The 23725-nt window shown below is 40.3% G+C and overlaps 2 protein-coding genes across 3 annotated transcripts; both read right to left on the reverse strand.

Moving 5' to 3' along the window:
* On the reverse strand, positions 1-8237 carry casc3 (casc3 exon junction complex subunit). Its single transcript, XM_055052226.1, has 12 exons — positions 8036-8237; positions 6039-6063; positions 5905-5960; positions 5620-5835; positions 5379-5527; positions 5130-5306; positions 3585-4486; positions 3275-3451; positions 2169-2267; positions 1925-2091; positions 1646-1853; positions 1-744 (listed from the first exon to the last, which is right to left on the reverse strand). Exons 1-11 carry the CDS (start codon positions 8219-8221, stop codon positions 1707-1709), a joined length of 2301 nt encoding a protein of 766 aa, XP_054908201.1. The 5' UTR covers positions 8222-8237; the 3' UTR covers positions 1-744; positions 1646-1706.
* Positions 8238-13994: 5757 nt separating this feature from the next.
* LOC129373698 (NACHT, LRR and PYD domains-containing protein 3-like) lies at positions 13995-23071 on the reverse strand. 2 transcript variants are annotated; one of them, XM_055051742.1, is made up of 8 exons: positions 22995-23071; positions 20987-21731; positions 18855-20655; positions 18183-18356; positions 17428-17601; positions 16397-16570; positions 16256-16302; positions 13995-15057 (listed from the first exon to the last, which is right to left on the reverse strand). In XM_055051742.1, exons 2-8 carry the CDS (start codon positions 21654-21656, stop codon positions 14504-14506), a joined length of 3594 nt encoding a protein of 1197 aa, XP_054907717.1. In that variant the 5' UTR covers positions 21657-21731; positions 22995-23071; the 3' UTR covers positions 13995-14503. The 2 variants fall into 2 exon arrangements, with proteins under 2 accessions (XP_054907717.1, XP_054907718.1); XM_055051743.1 differs by lacking the exon at positions 18183-18356.
* Between the last annotated feature and the right edge of the window lie 654 nt (positions 23072-23725).

Consider the following 23725-nt stretch of genomic DNA (forward strand, 5'->3'; position numbering starts at 1 on the left):
CAGAATCAGAAACTTTAATCTGACAACAAACCAAAGACGTTCCAGAGAACTGAGCAGAAAGATGAGCAAGAAAAAAAAAAAAAAAAAAAAGACGTTTTTTTTTCTTTCAGGAAACCGTAAAATTCAGTTAATAATGGGTCCGTCTGGGGTTCTGCTACGCTCTGGTCCAAACATGAAACCAAAAATCAGAGAAGATGGTCGCCTACTGCAAATAATAATAATAAAAATAAGTAAAACAGTATGAAAATGAAAGGTTTAATAAAAGGAAGACATAAACTATTTCTCTCTCTAATAACTCCACCGTTAATCTTCAGGTCCCTGCCGACGACTCAGCAATAAGTTCACGGATCTATTTCATCTCTTCCAGATTTTATTTACAGTTAGCTTCTATTTACAGCAACACTAAGCAACACCAGGTGGCGCCAACAGAGGCAGGTCTCAAGATCTGCGCTTTTAGGTTTTTAACGTCGCCATTTACCGGGAAGGATTTATTACGTCATAAAATATCCGCATCTAAAATATGTGACCCGATCCGGTTCTGGCTGTCGGATCATGTAGAGCTATAACCGTTGGAGTAGATTCAGACAAACCGGACAAGAAGTCGTTAGCGGGTCCGCTCCATCCGTCAGAGTGACTGAAAAGGGAATAAAGGAAAGTTCTGATCCAGAGGAGGCCGTCTCGTCCTGCCCCCCGATCCCTCACGGTGTCGTCTGATTGGGCCTCACTGCCCCTCCCACCCTGCTCCTGCACACACAGACCAATCACCAGTCAGATCACCTGGAGCAGGAAGTAAACATGACGCAACACGAGGAGGAAACATGACTTCAAAACAAAATCTGATTTTTTTCATTCCAGATCAGATTTGAATATGTTTTTTACTCACTTTCTTTACTAAAAAAATTTGAGTTGTACGGCAAGCATTAGGGATTTTTTTGTTTAACAAAATATTACTACAAAACATCTTAAAATTACGAGAGAAAAATACTTTATTCTCCAAATATTACAACTTTATTCTTGTAAAATTATTTTGTAAACTTGTCACTGTTATATTTCCAAGTAGAATTGACCTGAATTCAAAGTCCAAATAAACTTAATTTGTGGCAAAGGATTTATCTGCAGCTAAAAATCCTTTCAATGTAAAAAGCTCAAGTTTTTCTGCTTGACTTATCAATATAGAGTATTGATCTACCGATTACAGATTAATAACTGAATAGCAAAAGGTGCTTAAAAGGATTTTTTATTACAGAAACTAAAACTGTAACTTGAGGCATTCTGGGTCGATCAAATTTACAGACAAAAGGTTGATTTTAATCTTAGATACATTTTGTATACATGTATTGTACAGTTTTGGTTCAATTCCTGATCCCAGTGCGTTTTTCTCTCAGCAAACTGCCTTTCTTTGAGTTTTTATACTTCAGTTAACAATTACTTGATCAGTACACGAGTGGTCAGTAATTTAAATTAATCACAATTAACTTGATTAATCGTTTCAGGCTGAACTTGCATCACTCTGAGCTACAGAAACACAAGGAGCACTTTGGTGAAAATACAATCCAGATTTTAAAAAATTTATATTCATAAACCAAATATTTGATGAGATGGAATTTCTCGATTAAGCGCCCAGAGGAATCCGTTAAGGCCTCACCTGCAGCTCTGAGGTCAGGGTGGGGGCGGAGCCTGGGGGCGGGGAGGAGATGAGGGCGGAGTCACTCTGAGGCATAGGGAACCTCTGGAGGGGGGGGTTTGACGGTGACGGGCTGAGAGGTGCGGCGGGGGGGCGACGGTTTGGGCTGGGCCTGCTGCTGCATGGTGTCGTAGTACGTGACGCCGCCGTACGTCACCTGGGCCTGACCCTGAAACACAGCAGAGGTCAAACTGGGTCCGGAGGTTTTGCTGGTTCTGATGAGCAGCGGTCCCGTCTTACCTGTGGGTTTGGATACATGGCCGGGTAGGGGAAGGTCATGACCCCAGGAGGAGGGTAGAACGGAGGAGGCAGCAGCTGCTGTGGTTGCCCCGGTGACAGGGAAACAGGTGGGCCTCCGTAGATGGTGGGGTTAGCGATGGGGGCTCCTGATTGGTGGGGATGGAGACCTGCAGAGAGACGGAGGCAGCAGAGTGAGAGGGCGACCCAGGAGTGTCGTGAAATGGTGACTTTAAAGAAAACCCACCAGGATGAGGGATGTGCATCTCTGGCTGGACCAGCATGCTCTGGGGCGGGATGGGGGCGGGGCCTTCTCCGTGGGTGTAGATTGGTCCTTGGTACGACACTGAGGGGGCAGAAGAGGTGATCAGAGGAAAACATCAGCAGCTGCAACACAGGTATTAAATAAATCATCTAGAACTGAAGCGATTAATCGTTATTAATCAATCACTGAAATAATCAACTAATTCAGGAATCAGTTAATCATTAAATGGAGTATACAGACAAAAAAAGACTATTTGCTGACAGAACTATAACCTCAGAGCAGTAATGAAACCAAACGTAAACAACAACAAAAATGTACATTTTGCATTAGCGGTTAAAAGGTTAAACAGTTTTACCTTAAACTCCCCAATGGGAAAGTTTTTCATTCACCTGGTTAACAAAATGTCTCATTAGGAAACTTTTTTATCCAAATACTAATCAGTTAAACAAACAGATCAGCCCCACATTGTATTGATCAAGTCAAGCATAACGGGCAGTTTTTATGCATATTTTTCAGTTGACGAAGCATAAATTAGACGAATACGGTTAATAGACAAGAAAATGTTTATTTTCTTATTTAATAATGGAGTTTATTAATTTATTTGCTCTACTAACATTGGATAAAAATGCATAAAAGGTTAAATGCCGAATTTGCCACATTGATACCAACTGCTCAGTCCGAGGTTCTGACTGCAGTTCTGACCCAGAACAGACACTGCTGACGTTTTGCTGACTCCTGCTGGTGAAGCAGAGGAAGTGCAGCAATAATGTAAAAGCTGATTGGCTGCTTTTTCAGTTCGGATTTTAGCAGAAAACTCCTGAAAAGCAGCATCATCAGGGCCCGGATTGACCCGGACAGACCCAGATGCAGCTCTAGCAGAATCAGAACCGAAAACAGAACCGAGCTAAAACCTCCATCAAAGGAGCAGTACGAACCTTGTTAAAACACATAAAATGTATTTTTCCACAAATGTTAATAGAACTGATCAACTGTGACAGTTCTGATTGACCGGGTTTAATCAGAACTTTATCTCCAGTTCTTCAACTCCAGCTCTAATGTCATACTGGTTGAACTGCTGGGAACCTTACTGGGCTCGTAGTAGTGTCCAGGCTCCATCACTCCCAGGTGCATGGGCGGGGTCGGTTCTGGAACGGCTCTCTGACGCTGGGAGGAGTAACGCTTGGCCCGGTTGGAGCCCACACCCATCTCCTCCATGTTGGAGTACTGAGGCGGCCCACTGGGCATGTGGATGGGGTTAGGAAGACCTGCAGAGAGGTATACTGGTTTAACTGGGACACAGATCAGGTGGACCGGGACACATACATTATGTAGACTGGGAAAATAATTGGTTGAACTGGTTTAACTGGGTCTCTGTACTCCCAGTATGAAGGGACTCACCTCTCATCTCGGAGCGTACGTACGACGTTGGACTCTGACTCCAGGTCTGTCGGACCAGATTGAGCCGGGCCACTTCCTGGTCCAGTTCGGCGACCCCTCCCCCACCCGCTGTCTGACTGCCCCCATCAGTGCCCCCCGTCCAGCCCTTGCCCCCGGCACCGCTGGGTGAGGAGCTGTTTCCCCCCGCTGCTGACTCCTCCACTGAGGCCTGCTTGCTGCCGAGGTCAGACGGCCGCGAGCGAGTCCTGCGGGCCAGAGAGTACGATTTACGTTCAACGGGGCGCTCAGCTGGCGGAGAGGCTTCCCGATTGGCTGCTGAAGACTGGAGGGTGGGGTCAGAGGTGGAGGCAGCCAATCCGGAGGCAGCTCTGTCCCCGCTGCCTCTTCGTTCCTGCTGCTGTCGTCTCGGTGACTGATACCCGCCCGGCTGCCCTGCTGCAGCCGTTGCTGCAGACGTTGCTGCAGACTCTGACCTCGGATCCTCCTCCGCTGCGCCTGATTGGCTGTCTGAAACCTCCTCAATGACCACAAAGGAGCCTCCTCTTCCTCCGTGGCCCCGTCCACCTCTACCTGCCCCGCCTCTGTCTCCGGATGGGTCCAGTTGAGTTTTTGGGGCGTGCCGCTCTCTGGGATGAACCTGAGGTGCGTTGGATTCATTGTTCCTGTACTCTGACTGAGACAACTGGTGCACTTGGCTGTAGTGAGGCGGTCTGCTGCGGGAGGGCGGCGGCCTGGAGGAGTTGTTGCTCCGCTGAGCAGCAGAGAGGGGAGGAAACGCCGAGGAAGAGGAGGGTGGAGGGACAGATGAAGGTGGAAGCGGTCCTCCTCCTCGGTTCTGCCAGGTCCGGGCCGGTCTCTGCCCGTCTCTCCACCGCTTCTCTCTGTCGGGAGGAGAACTCTGCCTGCAGGAGAGGAGACGGGAGGACGGTGATACTGACAAAAACCATGATAAACACAAACACTGGTCTTTAAAAACCTTCCTGTGTTTTAATAGCTTCTACTTAAAGTGTGAATCAAATCACTAAACTGCACATAGAGACTTTAGTTATTCATATTTTATGTTTCACTCATATTTATAAAGTACTACAATAACATTTTAGTCAGTTCTTTTAACATTGACATTTTTCCCAATAATCAATAACTGTCCAACCCTAGTGGACGGGAGTCAGCTGTCAGTCAGCAGCTGATAAATCCTGGCTGTTCTGAATGTATGCAGCGCCACCTACAGGCAGGCAGCTCACATACCATCCTGTATGTGAGCTGTCCTGCAGACTAAAGTTTAGAGATGAATGAGAATCATTTTTCACTTTCATAATATAAATTATGTAAAATTTTATCCTTCTAATCCAGAAAGTAAAGTTCCATTTCATGAACTTAATAATTTAGATTGCTCATCCTGGTCTCCAGCTGATCCAATGTTCCTATGTAAATAAAGCAGCAAACGGGTCATTCTGTTCGGTTTCCAACCATCAGAACCAGTGAAGCAGACTTTCAGACCCGAGCATCATGTTGGGTGTGGTTATACCCTCATGGCATCCAGCTCACCTGGGTCGGCGCTGCCTGTACGCCCGGTCTCCAGGGCCGCCGCCGCCGTTCCGGATGTCGTAGCCGTAGATGGCGATGAGCTCCTCGCGGCTCTTGGGCGCCTGCTCCTCCTCCCTGAACTTGTCGTGCTCCCAGCGGCCCTCGTCCTTCCACAGCTTCCTGTTCCGACCTTTTGGCCTGAGAAGAAGAAGAGGAACAGGTGAACCTCCTTCTGGAGACGCTGAGGCTGAAACGGAGGCGGCGGCTCACCTCTCCTCCTCCTGAGTCTGTCCGCGGACGTCGTGCTCGAAGAACAAACCCTTCCTGGGAATGTAAGCCGGGTTCTTCCGGTCCTCGTCATCGTCCAGCTGCTGACCAGGCTTCCCTCCAGTCTTCGTCTCTGGGTCGTCGGTGGACTCCTGCATGGAGGTCAGGGACAGGAGAAGAAGAAGAAACCATGACGACCTTTTCTTCAACAGGAAGCAGAACAGGAATCCGTCTGGAGTCGTACCTGTCCATCTCCGCTCTGCCTCTCTCCTGCCAGGTTTCCCTTCTCCTCCGTCTTGCTCTCCTCCTTACTGGACCCTCCTGCTTCCTCCTCCTCTTCCTCCTTCTCCTCTTCCTCTGCATCATTCTGTGTGGGACCGTCAGCAGCAGCGGGTTTGGGTTCGCCGGCTGCTGCAGGAGCCTCTTCCTCGCTGAAGCCCTCCTCTTCCTCCTCTCCTCCCTGACGGAGAAACCAGAGTCATCCTCCCGGCCCAACTGAGCGGAACCGGCCGGATCCGGTTCTGTTTACCTCTGAGCGGGACGCGTTCTCCTCCGGATCGGCGCTGTCGTAATCCGAGAGGACGGCTGGAGGAAACAGAACCGGGCGTCATGACAACGGAGCGGATCAACAGAACATGCAGCGGGCCGCGGATCGGGTCTTACCTTCTCCTGCTCCGTCTTCACTCTCCTGTAAAGACAAACAGGATCAGAATCAGAACCAGAAGAGGATCAGAACCAGAACATAAAGGAGATCAGAAAGTCTCAGTTTGTTTCTGAAGAGCAGTAAACTCCGACCCAGTCCGGGCTCGGATCTATTCTTTGTTCTGAACGCCACAGAAACAGAACCAACACATAAATCTGTGCTGAGAATCCTGAACATGAAGCGGGTTCTACAGAACAGAACCATGGAATCTCTGTTAAATAATCTAACTTCACCAGAACGGACCCAAATTCTGCTGACCCAATTTGGTAAAATGTTCCTTCAGGAATCTCTGGTTCTGGTTTCAGCTTCTGCTGATGGTTCTCCAGACTGAGATGAAAACAGAACCAGAAGTTCTGATCAGTCCAGACTCTGGTCTAATTAAAACATTTCTTTTTAAATCCTTTTTCTTTTGATAATCTCATATTTTTATGCATTGTTGCCTCTATTTTTATAAAGAACATTTTACTTATTGATTCAGTCATTTATGAGGCTGGGTGAAAAAAATTATAAATAAAAACGTAAAAATTAATAAAATATTTTTCCTGCAGCTGTTAGACGTTGATGTTCAGCTCTGAGCAGAACTTCTGGCTGTTGATTTGAAACTGAAATGTTTCACACTGGAGTTAAAAAACAAAAAACAACTGAACTGCATCCTTCAAAAAAGCTAATTGCAATAATCAATAAATAAATTAATCACAGCATAAATTAAAACGAGCTCAATAATTTCTATTTTTATGATCAGTTATTTCTCTTTTTTCTCTCTTTCTGCCAAAAACTGGATGAAAAGTCCAGTCTGGTGCTGCGGTTTCATCTAAGCCCTTTATCAAAAGGCCAATTTAGTTTAAAGAGACTTCATAATCCATATTCTTTTTTATTTTAGTTGTTTATTTATTTTGGGTATTTAAAATGTTCTCAAGTTTCAGTGTTAAGCGTTTGTTAGAAATGAAACTTTATTAAACTTTGAGAACGTGTCCTTGGATTACAATACTACTATTATCATTGTTATATTAGTTGTAAATGATCTTAAGACCATTTTATTGTCCATCACAATAACAGTAAAACGTGTCATCATGACAGGCCTTTCAACCAATGTGTCGCTCCAGTAGATCCTGCTTGTTTATCCTGTTTTGTCACTGTTAGAATTATAAAAGGTTTGAGAGCCGCTGGTTTGTGATCTATAGCTGCTCCTGTCTGGTTCTTGTTACCTCTCATTCCTGATCTAGCTAGAAATACTTGAAGGTATTTTTATGGAATTTTTTTTTTTTATCTTCTCGTTTCCATTTCTTTAGTCAATTACAGAACAGAATGTTGTGTCATTGAATCCTATGACATTAGAGCCAATACCATGACATCAGACTTATATTAAGCATAACAAGATTTAAATAAACAGTTATAATTACTAAGATTTCTGCTTTGAAGCACGTTTTCACCTGAATCATTCATTTCAAATAGAGTTTTCTCTGAAATAAGGCCGAACAGTGAGGGTTCTGAGTCATGACATCACAGGGGGCCACAGGCTGAGAGAACCACCCGGTGGGGCCACAGGCTGAGGGGACCAACCATCTGGGCCACAGGCTGAGGGAACCACCCGGCGGGGCCACAGGCTGAGGGGCCAGCCTGTGGCTTTCTTTCTGCATTACATTCGTTAAACTCGGCGTAACCACCGGCTGCCTGAGCAGGTGTTAAGTCGCATTTAGTCTCCCCTATAAATGTGTTCTAACTGGCGCCTTTCGGTCTGGTTCTCTAAAAACATCTCATCGTCGAGCTATTTCTAAACAATACATTTGTTATTTTACTGTTTACAGAATAATTAATGTTCTCCTGACATCGTGCTGAGCTAACGGTTCTGAAAATCCTTCAGACAGCGGGGAGACTATGAGATCTCTAGCCGCATTCAGAGCTCTCAGCTCCGGGAACCACGGTTAGCTTCTTGGGGTTAGCCCGGACTGATACTCACACACTCGGACTCAACGTCGCTTTTTGCCTCGGACCGGCTCACTGGCGCCTCAACCGGATCGGGTTCTCGGCCTCGGGCCTTTGTCGCTGGAGAACCGGACTTCCCGCTGTCCGAACCCGAGCCGGACTCGTCGTCGTCCTCGCTGTCCTGAGACGCGCGCCTCCTCCTCCGCCGCCGGTCCGCCATCTTAGAAATGGAATGGCTGGAAGCGGAAGAAGCGACGCACTATGGGTAATAGAGTTTCCTTTTATTGACGTTACAAGGCCCAGCAGCGCTAAACTACATCTACTGCCACCACCTGGATAATCTCATATTGCCCTTCACTCAGAAATGTTAAAGTTATTTAAATTTTTGAAATTTAGATGTTGACTATCACTGGTATAAAAACACCAACAAAAAAGAGTTCTTGTTTCCACCAGTTACATAAAAAGAAGCAAAGCTGTCCAAGACCATCACACCACCACCATTTAAACGGCATCATGAGTGAAAAAGGAAAACAAGAGAGAACAATACATAAAATGAAGTAATAAGAAGTGCACAATTCGTCAATGAATGTCATAATGCATCTAAACAGTGGTTGGGATTGAATGATTTCTCCTCGCCTTATGAACGCAGAAGAAAGAATTCCTCAGAAATGTTGGATGAAGTTGCCTCATGCAGGAGATCATAGACATCTTTTGTTATTTCTTTGTCTGTACAGAGCACATTGTAAATCCTAGTCATATGATCATTAGAGCTCATAATGGTTGAATAAAAACATGATTGTATTTATCATATTTGCTCATAATAAAATAACTTAGTAGTGCATGTTAAAGCATCTGTATTCTGTATATGCGTGAAATACTGCAAACAATAACTAGTCCGTTAAATTAATTACTGATTTAAATTTGGAGTGCTGGTTACACCTGGAGCGTCAATATTAGCTGCAGTTCTTCATCAACCCACTACGTGGAGCTGCAACACTAAAAAAGTATGTTTTCTGTGGCCTTGATGTATTAATGTTAAATATTTTTAAATAAAAAATATTTTTATTTAAGCAAAGTTTGATTTGCATTTTGGGTTAAGTACAATATACCAATTTGGAATGTTGTGTTTTCCTTACCTAAGCAGAAAATCAGCAAACAAGGGATAGAAATCATCAATATAAATGTAATTTATATCAATATTTCTATCCTGCTTGTTTCAGATGTTTCTCTACTTTAACAAACTTGATTCAGATGATTCCAGTTCATTAAAACTCTGTTAGGTTCGCTGAGAAGGGAAATGCTTAAAACACTCATTTATACAATGTATAAATGATAAATGTATCAAAAGCACAACCTACCGTGTGTTGGGGCTGCCTGCGCTATTGACGAAGACTGCTGCTGCAGAAATGTCACTGGCCAGGGAAATGGCCACACCGTTGTCTCGTTCATCTCTGCCTTGTCCGTAAGTACCGCTATCCACCACAGTCAGCGGAACAGCGAGAGATCGGCTGTGCTTGGACAACGCGTCTGGCCCAGGGTGTTGTGTTCACAGAGCGACAGTGCGGCTAGCTTGCTGTGGCTAGCTTGCTAACATCGCGGCTAACCGGGACGAGGCCAACGCCCGGCAGCTAACCGACCTAACAGAGAAAAAACCAGTGGAAAACGACACGTTGGATTGACAGCAAGCAGAGAAAGACAGCGAAGTGGCCTCCAACTGCTGAGCAGGAGCCTTAAGGCAGCGACAGGCAAAAAGAAGCGAAATAATGCCTCCAAAAGGATCCAAGACCGACGGGAGACAAGATGAGGACTATGTTTCACTCACGCAAGTCAAAGAGTTGCTGAGCCAGCAAAAGCAAATGTATATGGAGTTACTCCAACAACAACAGGACAATTTTAAGGGTTTTGTTAAAATCATTGTGGACACTACTAACACCAGAATGGACGCGATGACACGAGAACTACAGGACATTAAAAAACTAGCCTGCAATTTACACAGAAAGACATTGACGATATTAAAGTAGAAAGTGCTAAGTACAAGGCCCGAAGTGACACGGTGCAGTCAGACATATTTAAAGTATGTGAGGGTATGATGACTATCACTGATAAAATGGAGTACCTTGAGGGGCAATCAAGGAGAAATAACCTGGTTTTTGATGGAATTACTGAATCACCAAATGAGACTTGGGCTGAGACTGAGGAGAAAGTGAAAACTATTTTAATTGAAAAGCTAAAACTTTCAACATAAGGTTGACATTGAGAGAGCTCACCGCACCGGTAAACATAGAGGAGACAGACCCAGGCCCATTGTTGTCAAATTTTTACGATACAAGGACAGATCAACTATTCTGCAGAGCACCAAGGCACTTAAGGGATCTAAGATTTTCATTAACGAAGACTTCACGGATGCAGTAAGGAAAAGGAGGGCGGAACTAATGCCGGACTTAAAAGCAGCACGTCAAAGAGGGGACATTGCTTACCTACGTTATGATAAGTTGATCACCCATCCACGTACTAGTACCCCTAAATTATCCAACAATGTATGACAGACAGCCAGACATAGCTGACGTTCACTTCTGAAAGAGAAACATGCAACAGATCACGGCCTATGAGGATATAGAGCTACCCGTATTCCAACACAGAAAATATCATCTGCAAGATATTGAAACTGACATTGATCCTGATTACAACTTCTATAATGTCAGCAATGATAGTTGTCACTATTACAGCGATGATCAGTTCAACAACAGCATTAAAACGGAACAAAAGCTGTCAATAATTCACTTTAATAGCAGAAGCCTTTATGCAAATTTTGACAGCATCAAACAATACCTCCAACAACTTTCACAGACCTTCAATGTTATTGCTTATCAGAAACTTGGCTCAATAGTGATAAGGGCATAGACTTTGAAATCAATGGTTATGAAATGGTTTTAAGAACAGAGAAAACAAAAATGGAGGGGGAGTAGCTTTGTATGTTGACAAGAAGATTAATTATAAGTTGATCGAAACAATGTCAACTGTGATGGACAACATGTTTGAATGTGTGACTATAGAAATACTCGTGGAAAAAAGGAAAAATGTCTTAGTGAGTTGCATTTATAGAGCCCTGGATCAAACATTGAAGTACTCAACAACTGGATAGAAGAAAAATTTATAACAATTAATCAAAAAATAACATTTTTTTGTGGGGATTTCAATATTGACCTTCTCAATCCAAATAAACATAGAATGACTGAAGAATTTATTAACACCATGCTCAGTTTAAGCCTGTATCCTAAAATCACCAGGCCCAGTCGCATTACATTGCACTGCGCTACCTTAATTGATAATATTTTTACAAATGTGCTGGAAAATAATTTAACTAGTGGAATATTAATGAATGACACAACTGATCACTTACCAGTGTTCATAGTCTACGACTGTAAGTGCAAAACAGACGATCAAAAAATAGAGACACATTACAGACGGGTTACGTCTGAAGAGACACTAAAAGCTCTAGAAACTGAGTTGTTAGCCTATGATTGGACATTAATATATAAAATGAATGACGTGAATTCAGCATATGAAGAATTTTTAAAAACATTTAAAATATTATATAACAAGCACTGCCCAATCAAACAATATAACAGGAAAAGTAATCAAAAAAATGAAACAGTGGATCACAAAAGGAATACAAAAGGCATGTAAAAAGAAAAACAAACTTTATAGAGAATTTCTAAAACATAGAACGTCTGATTCAGAAAACAAATACAAGAAATATAAAAAATAAGTTAACTAATATTATAAAAACATGTAAAAAGGACTATTATCATACTTTACTGGATAGGAATAAAAACAACATTAAGGAAACATGGAATATTTTAAATAGAGTTATTAGAAAATCTAACAATAACAACTATCCAAACTATTTCATAGATAATGAACAGAATATTACTGATTTGAAAAGTGTCGTCAATAAATTTAATACATTTTTTGTTAATATAGGACCTCAATTAGCAGAAAAAATACCGACTACAAAAACTGCAACTCAGCAATATCTAATTGAGAATAATCCCAGCTCCTTATATCTCAGCCCTGTACAAGAAGAAGAAATCATAAACATTGTGAATAACGGTAAAAATAAGACTTCCACTGATTGTGATGATCTGGACATGAAAACTATTAAAATAGTAATTAAAGGTATCTCTAAACCACTAACTTATATTTGCAATTTATCATTTCAAACAGGATTATTTCCCAACAAAATGAAAATAGCTAAGGTCAAACCAATGTATAAAACTGGCGACAAACACCTCTTCACTAACTACAGGCCTGTGTCTCTTCTCCCACAATTTTCTAAAATCCTGGAAAAACTATTTAAGAAAAGACTGGAACAATTCATAGAAAAACATTCACTACTTATCAGCAGTCAATATGGATTCAGAGCAAACCGGTCAACATCACTGGCCATAACTGACTTAATAGAAGAAATAACCAACGCAACAGATAGTAAAAAACTGGCAGTAGGGATATTTATAGATCTAAAGAAAGCTTTCGATACAATAAATCATGAAATCTTACTTAAAAAATTAGAACGCTATGGAATTAGGGGAGTAGTTTCTGACTGGATGAGGAGTTACTTAAAGAGCCGGAAACAATTTGTGAAATTGGGAGAGGTGGAATCTGATTGGCAGGAGACTGTCTGTGGAGTACCACAAGGATCAGTATTGGGACCAGTTTTATTTAATCTTTATATAAATGATATCAGTAAAGTGTCCAATGTATTAAAATTTATCTTATTCGCTGATGACACAAATATTCTAGCCTCTGGCGACAATTTAGAACATCTTCTCTCAACAGTCACTTCAGAGATTAGTAAGTTAAAGATATGGTTTGACCATAACAATTATCCCTAAATTTGGACAAGACGAAAATCATGGTCTTTGGGAACTGTTTAAAAATACTGAAATCCAAGTTCAAATAGAGGACGTAACTCTACAAAGGTTTTTGCTAATAAGTTCCTCGGTTTAATAATAGATGACAAAATCAGTTGGAAACCTCATATTAAAAACATTTACAGAGTAAACTCAGTAGAAGTATATCCATATTGGCTAGAGCTAGACATGTATTGAATGCTAAATCACTTCATATTCTATATAACTCCCTGATTTTACCATACCTATCATATTGCTGTGAAGTGTGGGGAGTTAATTACAAGAGCTCTTACATCCGGTAACCGTCCTACAGAAAAGAGCCATTAGAATCATCCATAATGTCGGTTATTATGACCATACAAATCCGCTTCATAAAATCCAGAATTCTCAAATTCGACGAGCTTGTAGAATTTAAAATGGCTCAATTTATGTTCAAAATATCTAAACAGCTGTTACCTGAGCACATACAGAGCACGTTTTCTGAAAGAGAAGGGGGGTATAACTTGAGAGGTCACTCAAACTTCAAGATCCGCAAATTCAGAACAACAAGGAAAAGCTTCTGTATTTCAATTACAGGTGTAAAGTTATGGAATAAGTTACATGAAGATTAAAACAAAGCAACAGTTTAACGCAATTCAAAAGAAAGTACAAAGAGGTAATTTTCAATAGATACACATACGTGTAATAGAAAGCAATAAGGTGTATTGCAGATAACTTGGTGTAAGGGTTAAGAAAGACAAACCAGTATAAAATGGGAAAATGAATAGGTAAATATTAGTAACTGTTACTTCTGACTGACACTTTGATTTTGATTTTTTTAATGACAGTAGGATTCTACAGTCTCAAGTGTTTAGGGGTAGGAGTTATAAGTTTCACTTCTTCCACCCCATTTTGAGCATGATATGTCAACTGAAACAAAAAATCTGTATTTTCTCTTCTTTCTTATGCACTTCTTGTTACTGTGCACTATTTTATTTTATATTTGTATCATGTTCGAATAAATTTCATTTCATTTCATTTCATTTCAATGTGTTTCAATTAGTGATGAATTACTGACACAAATATTATTTTCAGCTTTATTTAAGAATTTCTTAAACCAGCCACAGCTGAGACAAAGTGCGGAACATCAGAGATAAATAAGAAAAAAAGGAAACATCAAATAAAATGAAAATGCTAAACACACCACAATGTAAAGGAATTAAAAACATAAAAATAAATCAGTACAGATTGAATCAAATACAAGTTTGGTAAAATAAAGTCTCAGTTGGGTTAAGAGGTCAAGGAGGAAAGAAGTTAATCAAACCTTGAAACCCTGGATGGCTATTTTATTTAAATACATCAGAAATGTTGTTTTTAAAAAAATCAAAAATAAATTGTATTTCTCAAACTTAGACAAGATTTTTTCCAACCTGGAACAGTCAATATTTTCACCTTGTTAATCTAATTAAAACATTGAGAAGAAACAGCAACACAAAATCCTGTTTATACTGTAAAAATCCAAACACATGAACAAATTTACTGTAATTTTAAATCAGTAGACATTAAACAACACACTACTTAAGTATCTGATCTCTGCTCAGCAGCAGCTTCTATAACGGTAAACAAATGGACACTGAAGACCTAATTTGGGACCAGTCAAGTACATTTTCCGGATCACATCCAAATCCAGCATAAAGTGGTTTGGTGAATGTGGTGTGGAAGGTGTGGAGGTGGATCAACGTGTCAAAGGAGACAACATAGTAGGACAGAATACCAGCAGGCTGGTCCACATAGACGCCTATTCTGTCATAAACATGGGAGGGCAAACGTATTTCCTGTTTTTCTTTGATATGGAAGACAGCAAACTTGTTGAGGAAGCATGACAGAGCCCAGGACCTGTCATTTCTTCCGAACAGAGATTCCAAGTTGTTTCCTTTTCTTCTGATTCCTCTGTAGCTTACAGCTACATAAACCAGTCCTTTCAATTTCACCTCCCAGTAACAACGATCAGGCAGAGCATGTTTGCACAGCACCTGGGACCAGCAGTCAAATCTTTCACTGTGATCTGGATATTCATGGTAACATGAAAATACTTTCCTCCTGCATTTGGACATTTTGAGGTTTTGGTTTATTGTGTTTGAGTCCAGCTCAAGTACACAGGTATCTGATGGAGAAAATCAGAAACAACAGCTGTTAAATTCACAGAAACAAAGATTCAGTTCTAATGATGCATGTGACGTTAATCTGTCTGTGTAAAAAAATAAAAAGTAAGTAAAAATAAATAAGTAAATAAAAACTAGGTAGATCAAATAAAATTTTAATAAAAACTTATGTCACTAAAACAATTAAAAGGTAAATATAAAAAGTAAATAAATCAAAATAGTGAATAAAAAAATTTAAATAAAATAAAACAATAAAATTAATTACTAAATTGACTAAATAAAAAAATAATTATTTCCCACTAACATAAAAACATTATTCAAACAGACCAAGATCGTGATCATACACTTTGTTCCAGTTGTTGTCTGGAGAAGAGATTCTGACTTCACAGTTAGAAAAATCCTGTTTATTTTAAGCTGTTCATCCATTTATTGGCTTCACTGGCAAATAAGTCAATCAGAATATTTTCATTGTTATTTTGAAATTATATTAAATATATTCTAGAAATATAGATATATTTGTAACATACATGTATTAATGTTGTGTATTGTTAAATAATAAGCAGAGCAATCTCATTTACAAAACTACTCAAGAGGGAGGAGAGCGGTTTTGTGTTATATTTTGAGGGAACTGGAACCAAGGTCAGAATTCCTACTGGGAAACTGGGAGGAATTCCCACAGACCCCAGTTACAATGTGTAAAGCGGATTTTGAGTTTCAATTTGGCCGTTCTTCGCATAAAAGGTAAACTGTGGTAAAAACACGTTTATTATGCAATATACACATTTAATATTGCATCTTAAATTAGGGATATTCTTTTCCGATCATGTGATCGGAAATCGAGCTCGATCATTTGGTTTCAGACTTGATCGGATTTTGACGTCACTTCCCTATCGGATATTGATTATAAATCCAAATAGGAAATAGAAATAATAACAGTTAGTATCCGCCGTTAATCATGTGGCGACACTGTCTCAAAACAGCACCAGCGCGGCACTTTGAAATTAAGACTTTAACTGGAACATCAAACTCAGCTCGCTGTTCCCACCTTCCAGGGAACTGGAACATAATTAACAAGTTGAAGATTTCTCCTAAGAGTTAAAAAAACAGAACAAGCTGTTTTTTTAAGTCATAGAAGTTACATTTTGATGTATGAATTACCTTTTAGATGTTTTGAAAGTCAGAGTGATCATAGAAACTTACATTTCCTGATGTCAGGCGACAGCCTCTGCTCTCCACAGTGGTCCAACCTAAAACAAGAAACCCCCATCAGCTCAGTGAATGAGGCTCATCAAAACGATGAGAACTTTCACTTTCAACAGGCCGCCATGTTTGTCCACATACCGAAGTGTCTGTAGTCTCCAGGTTGGGTGCTCTAGTCCAGCGATTAACTGCTCCATCCCTGACTCTCCTGGGTTGTTGTGACTCAGGTCAAGTTCTCTGAGGTGGGAGGGGTTGGTGTTCAGAGCTGAAGCCAAAAAATCACAGCCAGCCTCCGCAATCAAACAGTTAGACATCCTGCAAGAGTACAAAGAAGCTTCATTTTAAGAAACTGAAAATAACAAAAGAAACAGTCATACTGTTAAAATAACAATAAATAGCTGTTTGTTTCAGCATTCAATGAGTCCATCCATTTTCTAACATCCTTATCCTTAGTGGGGGTGGGAGGTGCTGGTGCCTTTCTCCAGCTAACATTCGGGGCGAGAGGCGGGGTCACCCTGGAAGGTCGCCAGTCAGTCGCAGGGCAACACAGAGACAGACAGAACAAACAGCCAGGCACACACCTAGGGAGAATTTAGAGACCAATTATCCTAACAGTCATGTTTTTGGACTGTGGGAGGAAGCTGGAGAACCTGGAGAGAGCCCACAAATGCACAGGGAGAACATGCAAACTCCATGCAGAAAGACCGGGAATCGAACGCAGGACCTTCTTGCTGCAAGGCAACAGTGCTACCAACTGCGCCACTGTGCATTCAGTAAGTGCTTCTTAAAATAAAATAATATTTAACACCTTTGCAGTCCATCCAGGATTTTGTGATTTACAATATTTCTGTATAATGTATGATGTTAAATGTCACTTTTTATTGAAAGCCACAGACTGTATCGAGCACATACTACAACTTGACATTAAATAAGGTTGAGGCAGCAGTCACTTGAACGCAATGTTTTTGGAAAATTTTGAAAAAAATTTGCACTAAAATCAGAAAAAGTTTAATTTTGTGTGAATTTTGCAAGAGTTTTACGGATTTGTGTGAAACTGGAGGGACTTTTTGATGTATTTGAAGTGTGGAGGGCCACATAAAAAGCTCCAGTGGCCCAGATTTGAGCACATTTAACAGACGTGTTCTTCATCACAATTAAACCGGTGCAATGACCTGAGACTTTCCAGTTTACAGTTTGGACTCTGCAGCCCAACAGAGAGCAGCTTCACTCCTGAATCCTGCAGGTCACTGTTGCTCAGGTCCAGTTCTTTCAGATTGGAGGAATGAGAACTGAGAACCAGAGAAAGAGCTTCCAGGGATCGCTCTGATAATCTGCAGCCTGTTAACCTAGAAAAGAAAAGTTTCGAGAAATCACTGTGGTGTTCTAATTTTACACAGTGACAGTTTTAGCAAATATGTCAAAAAAAATGACCTTGTTTTTAAAAGTTACACTCTGCAAATTTCAACTTTCAAAAACAAAGTTGAAATTTGTCAGCAAAAATAAGAACAATAACCTTTGGATATCTGCTAGTTTGTTCCAGTTTTTCTCATCCAGCATTGTCCCTCAGTGACCTTGTAACTTGAAACTTTGTAAATTGGCCTTTCACAATAAATTTTTGCTCCAAGTGAAGTAATTACAAAAACTCATGAAAGTTAAATTTATTCAAATGTTCCTGCCTATTTACATTCTGATTGCTGTATTACATACACATTTTAAATAAACTCCCAAATGTAATTTTCTAAGATTCACTGTACAATAATTGCAATAATCTTGTATGATTTTGTGTTTATGCCTGTTATTCTTGATATTAAAATATGTTTGATGAGCTGAAACAATTTTGTGGGACAAAAACATTAAAAGAAGAAAGCTTTTAGAGAGAAATATTTGAAACAACACTTCCACATCATAATTAAACCGGTGCACCAACCTGAGACTTTCCAGTTTACAGTTTGGACTCTGCAGCCCAACAGAGAGCAGCTTCACTCCTGAATCTTGCAGGTCACTGTTGCTCAGGTCCAGTTCTTTCAGATTGGAGGAATGAGAACTGAGGACCAGAGAAAGAGCTTCCAGGGATTGCTCTGATAATCTGCAGCCTGTTAACCTAGAGAAAAAAAAAAAACAGTTTAACTTAGAATTTTTCAAGAACTTAGCACGGTTTACTAGATGTTTTCCCCTTTAAAATAAAGTTAATTTGTTCAGCAAAAATTAGAATAATAGTGTCTACAATATGGCTGCAACTAACAATTAGTTTTGGCTTAATTACTGATCTGAGTATTTTTGTTCTCTCAGAAAATAGGTGCTTCTAGAGTCTATATACTCCAGTTAACAATTCATGGTATACTAACTTAGTTGATAATTATTTCAATAATTGATTCATCATGATTAATCTGATTAGTCGTCTGATTAATTGAACTGTATAACCTTTGGAAAATCCTGTTTGTTCCAATGTATCTTCCCCAGTATTGTCCCGAAGTAATGTGAGAATTGAAAACACTTAATGTAGAACTTTGGAAATTGGCCTTTCACAACCAATTCCTCCTACAAATAAGTCAATGAGAAAAACTCATCAGTTTTTTAACATACTCCTCTTTGTACTCACAAAGCTTTTCTGGAAGCTGCCAAGACAGGCATGAGCTGCAGCAGAACCTCCTCAGACGCAGAGTATTTGTTCAGGTCAAACTCATCTAGATGTTTTTCTGATGACATTAAGATCAAGTTCAGAATTGACCACTGATCAGGTGATATTTTATCCAAGGCAAGACGTTGTGATCTCAGGCACTTTTGGATCTCCTCCACGACAGAGTCATCCTTCAGCTCATTCAGACAGAGAAACATTACTATGATCTTTTCTGGTGATGTACTCTCGCTGATTTGTTTCTTCATGTACTTAATTATTTTCTGGTTGGACCATGAGGTACTTCTTGTGGGTGGCAGCAGGTTATGTAGAAGAAGCTGATTTGTCTGTAGAGAAAGACCCATGATGAACCGTAGGAACAACCAGAGCTTTCCATTTGGAGTTTTCAAGGTTTTCTTCAATGCTGTTTTATGAAGTTTTGTTGTCGAGGTTCTTGCCAAACAGGGGAGGCAGTTCTCAACTGTCAGCCATGACTCACGCATCACATTTTTGTTGTTGGAAGTGATGACATGAACAGCAGCAAGAAACTGCTGAATGCTGGACTGAGTAAAACAAAAAATTATCTTCTGGTAATTGTCTGACGTCTTTCCAGAAAATGTCTTGACGATCTCTCTGAACCCTTCGGAGCGCCCTGATGTCATAAGGCCACAGCTTCTTAAGTCCTCTTCTGTAGATATGTGGTTATCTCTGAGGAGCTGCTTGAAGGCCAGTTTGGCCAGAGACTTGATGCACTTTCTAGCATTATAGTTTTCCTTCATGTGGTTGATCTGAACCACCAGGAACTCTACGAACATCTCCGTCAGGGTGCTGGGAAGAGCTCCCCTCTCTCTTGTTTCCCACAGGTTCTCCAGAACCACAGCAGTGATCCAGCAGAAAACTGGCATGCAACACATGAAATGAATGATTTTTAATGTCTTGATGAAGGAGATGATTTCGCTGGCCCGTGGCTCATCTCTGAATCTCTTCCTAAAGTACTCCTCTTTCTGCGGGTCGTTGAACCCTCTGAGCTCCGTCACCAAGTCAACAAAATTAGGAGGGATCTGACCGGCTGCTTCGGATTGCGTGGTTATCCAGAGGTAAGCAGCAGGAAGCAATTTCTTCAAGATGAGCTTAGTAAGAAGTACTTCTACTCTACTTGACTTTCTTACGTTCGATTTATTTGTCCCGCTCAGAAAATAAAACTTCAAGAGATCCTGATCCAGACCATCGATGATAAACAGAAGTTTGAATTCACTTCTGGTTTCTCTCACATTTTGTAAATCTGTGAAGATTTCGCTAAGATTCTCCGCCGTGATGCCGCTGGACGGCATTCCCGGAACAACTGTGTGAATTAGCTCTGCCAGAGTGAACGTCTCTTCTCTCCATAAACACAGCCGACGAGCATCAAAAGGGAAAACGAGATGAAATTCTTGATTGAACCTTTTTTCAGCCCAATCTAGCATAAACTGTTGCACTAGGAAGGATTTGCCAATGCCAGCACATCCTTTGGTCACCACTGTTCTGCTGGATTTGCCTGTTTTGGACAGATGTTGAAACATGTTGCTGATATTCACTGATTTAGATGTTCCTGTTTCTGAGCCTGTGACCTTATGCTGACCCCGTTCATAGGTGATGAACAGCTCTTGATCCAGGTAGCATAGAGTTTCCTCGTCATGCTTCTCCAACCAATCATCTTTCACAGATAGGAACATGTTCTGGAGGTTGGACTGCAGCACGGCCGGGTTTGATGTGGTTTGTGGACAAGGCAGTGCCGACATCTTCACACCTGCCAAAAACCAACAAGTCCTGAGAAATCTGGACGATTGCCACCATAAATACTTACAGACACATGAAACATGTTTTTTTCTAAACCTTAGGATAACTTCCAATATGATTATCCTAAGATTGTGGTATAAACAGTTTTAAATGTAAAGCCTGTAAATTTAGATGGTTTTCTGATTATTTAAAGTACTTTCTCGACAGTCACTCGAACTCACAAACATGCACACAATCATTCACCAATATGCAAACGAGAAGGCAATTGTAAGTGCCTTGTGCAGGGCACACCAATTATAAAGAACCTTGTTTTTAGTTTAAACTCTTTTAAAGAAGATTACCTTCAGGTTGCTTTGTGATTGACAGAGCGTCTGATGGATAAAGAAATAAATCTGCTTCATTCTCTTCATCACTGCTGACCTCCACAGAGACAAGAGAAAACTGATTGTTTGGTGTAGAGTCCATTAGTCCTTCAGCTGCTGCAGATTTGGCAGGATCTGGCTGATTGTTTGGTGTAGAGTCCATTAGTCCTTCAGCTGCTGCAGATTTGGCAGGATCTGGCTCATCAGACGGCTGTGGTGAAGGTGGATCAGGAGAGTCGAGTGGCTGTTCCTCAATTGACTCAGTGTGTTGGTTTCTTTCTCTGTTGGATGCCAACGTGTTCTTGGGCAGGACCTCAACTCCCTCATTGCCAACAATGACCTCATGACTGCAGGTTTCTGTTGGAGAAACCTCCTCTGAAGCCTTGGATGCAGCATTTGACAACCTTTGTACCAGATCATTCCTGTTTATCCTCTGTAAAACCATTCTGGCCACCTCCACACATTGACGGCTGTAGGTTTGCACCATCAGGTCCACGGTATCCTCACGATCTGAACTCTCCAGCTGGCATTTTGGGATGGATGAGATGGTTTTCAGGAACTCTGCCTGCTGCAGGTACCACTTAAACTTCTTAAATTCTCTGTCTCCCAAGTCCTCCAAAGATTCTAGCAGCTCTATTGCTCCTGCCATCGTTCCTCACACTCGGACCATGTTGAGTTTTTGTCTCAGAGGACAGTCGAAGGTCCAACTCCACTGCATTCCTACCTGTTGAGTCAAGGCATGGATGGCGGACAGCGTTGAAACAGGAACCAGAAACAGTTGTTATGTTTTCACATTTAAAACCAAATACTTTTTATCAGACATTATCATCTATATTGTTTTCATCTCATTGGAAATTCTGTATCAAAATGAGTTATCTCTAGAAAAAGAATTTAAATAAATTGACCACAGGGACATTTTACGCTATGCTGTGTCTTGTTATTGCCATTATAGGGGTATTCATGCTTGTAGTCAGATTGCCTATTTACAATTTTTGTCTTTTGGAAATTGTTTTGAGTTTCTTACGTTTTTTGACATTTCAAGCTCAGAAATCTCCAAGTTTTTTCTAGAAAATTTCTACATTTTTTGATGAAAATGTATTCTTTCTTTTCTATATATAACCATAACACACCGTTGTGCTTCATCCGTCATTATTACTTGAACATTTGGATACGGTGGGCAGTAAACACACCGGACTCATGCGTCGAAGGATTTCTGGATCGTAATCGGCCTTCAAAGGAGACGCTTGAATTTGGACAAATTCAGCCTGAAGGAAAAATCATGCATGCTTCTCACTGCAGGAAAAATAAAGTTTGGACAACAATGTTCAAAAATTAAAAGATCCTGTTCTTTTCTGTTTTACCCTTGCCAGTAGAGGGCAGTGTAAACAGTGCCTTAGTAAGGAGTGGAAGAAAATATGGAGAGAGAAATAAAGACTATAAAATCAGTAAATAAGCACAAATTAATTTATGCTTATTTACTGGGAGGGTGTAATGTTGGAATTGCCAGAATAAATCTATTTGGACTATCTTAATAAATTATTTTACAAATTAGATTTTTACTAAAAGAAATGTCTCTATGGCTGTCACTTTTCAGGTTTGTTATAATATCTATAACAGCCACGGAAATGTAGAGTGGTCATCTGAAAGACTGAATTTTAACCGTTTTTACCCTGTAAGTTGTTCTGCATTGACTGCAGCAAAGGAAAATAGTTGACTGAAGGTTTACCGTCTGCGTTTCAAAGTGCTCACACATTTAAGTCGCTTTCAAATCATAATTTCTCTGCCTGTCTCTTCATCTTCACAGCCATCAGGTGGACATATTGCATAAGAGATGAGAGGAAAAGACTGCTCTTTATAAGTAATCTATCATTCAGCATCAGTTCCTGTTTTCACAGGATTTTCTTCTGATTTGCAAAGCAGAAATTATTTATATTTTATGTCTCCAGTATCATTTTCTGTAAAAATAGCTAAGTAATAAAAATCTTACCCGCAAAGTTTTGCTTTACAGAAACCGTTGTAGGAAAGCTCAGCAAAATCTTATTTCTTTCAGGAAGCTTAAATTAGTTTTTTCAGACAGAGCCACATCCTGTCTCTGCAACAGGAAACAGACACGATTGCTTCTGAGTGGCATTAATTGTTAGGTAACGCAGGAAGCTACCAACCCACCGGCATGCAGAGAGATTTTCAATAAAATGCTGACCAGTTGTTTTATTATATTAACCTAAATAATTAAATATTTATGTTTATTTCTCTCTAGGCTTGATATGAATCACTGATAAAACTCTCTGATGTTAAATAGCATAACATCAGATCAGCTTCGTTTCATCCAAACGTTTGTATAGTTATGATTTTATTCTGCTTTCCATCAAGATTTATGACAAAATTCAGAAATGAGACGCCAAAGCTTTCTAGATCCTTCATCAATAATAGGATGACTTTATTTAAAATGAATCCATACTGTTTATATCAAAGAAATTAAATCTTTTCTCCACAAGGCCCCAATACATTCATGCATATTCAAATAAAAATACTGAATACTACTGAATCCATGCAAATTTATATTCAGATGATTTTACATTATAAGACAAATCATTGTAAGATGCATTCACAAGAAATTTTGTCATGGCAAAAACAAGTGATGCGATGAAAGTGAAATCTGTGTTTTTGGTTTTTAAAACAAGAACCACTGAAGGAAACGATATGAAAACCTCAGAGGAA

The sequence above is a fragment of the Poeciliopsis prolifica genome, unplaced genomic scaffold (assembly GCF_027474105.1).
Source record: "Poeciliopsis prolifica strain line A6 unplaced genomic scaffold, Auburn_PproV2 SCAFFOLD034, whole genome shotgun sequence".
Lineage (NCBI taxonomy): Eukaryota > Metazoa > Chordata > Actinopteri > Cyprinodontiformes > Poeciliidae > Poeciliopsis > Poeciliopsis prolifica.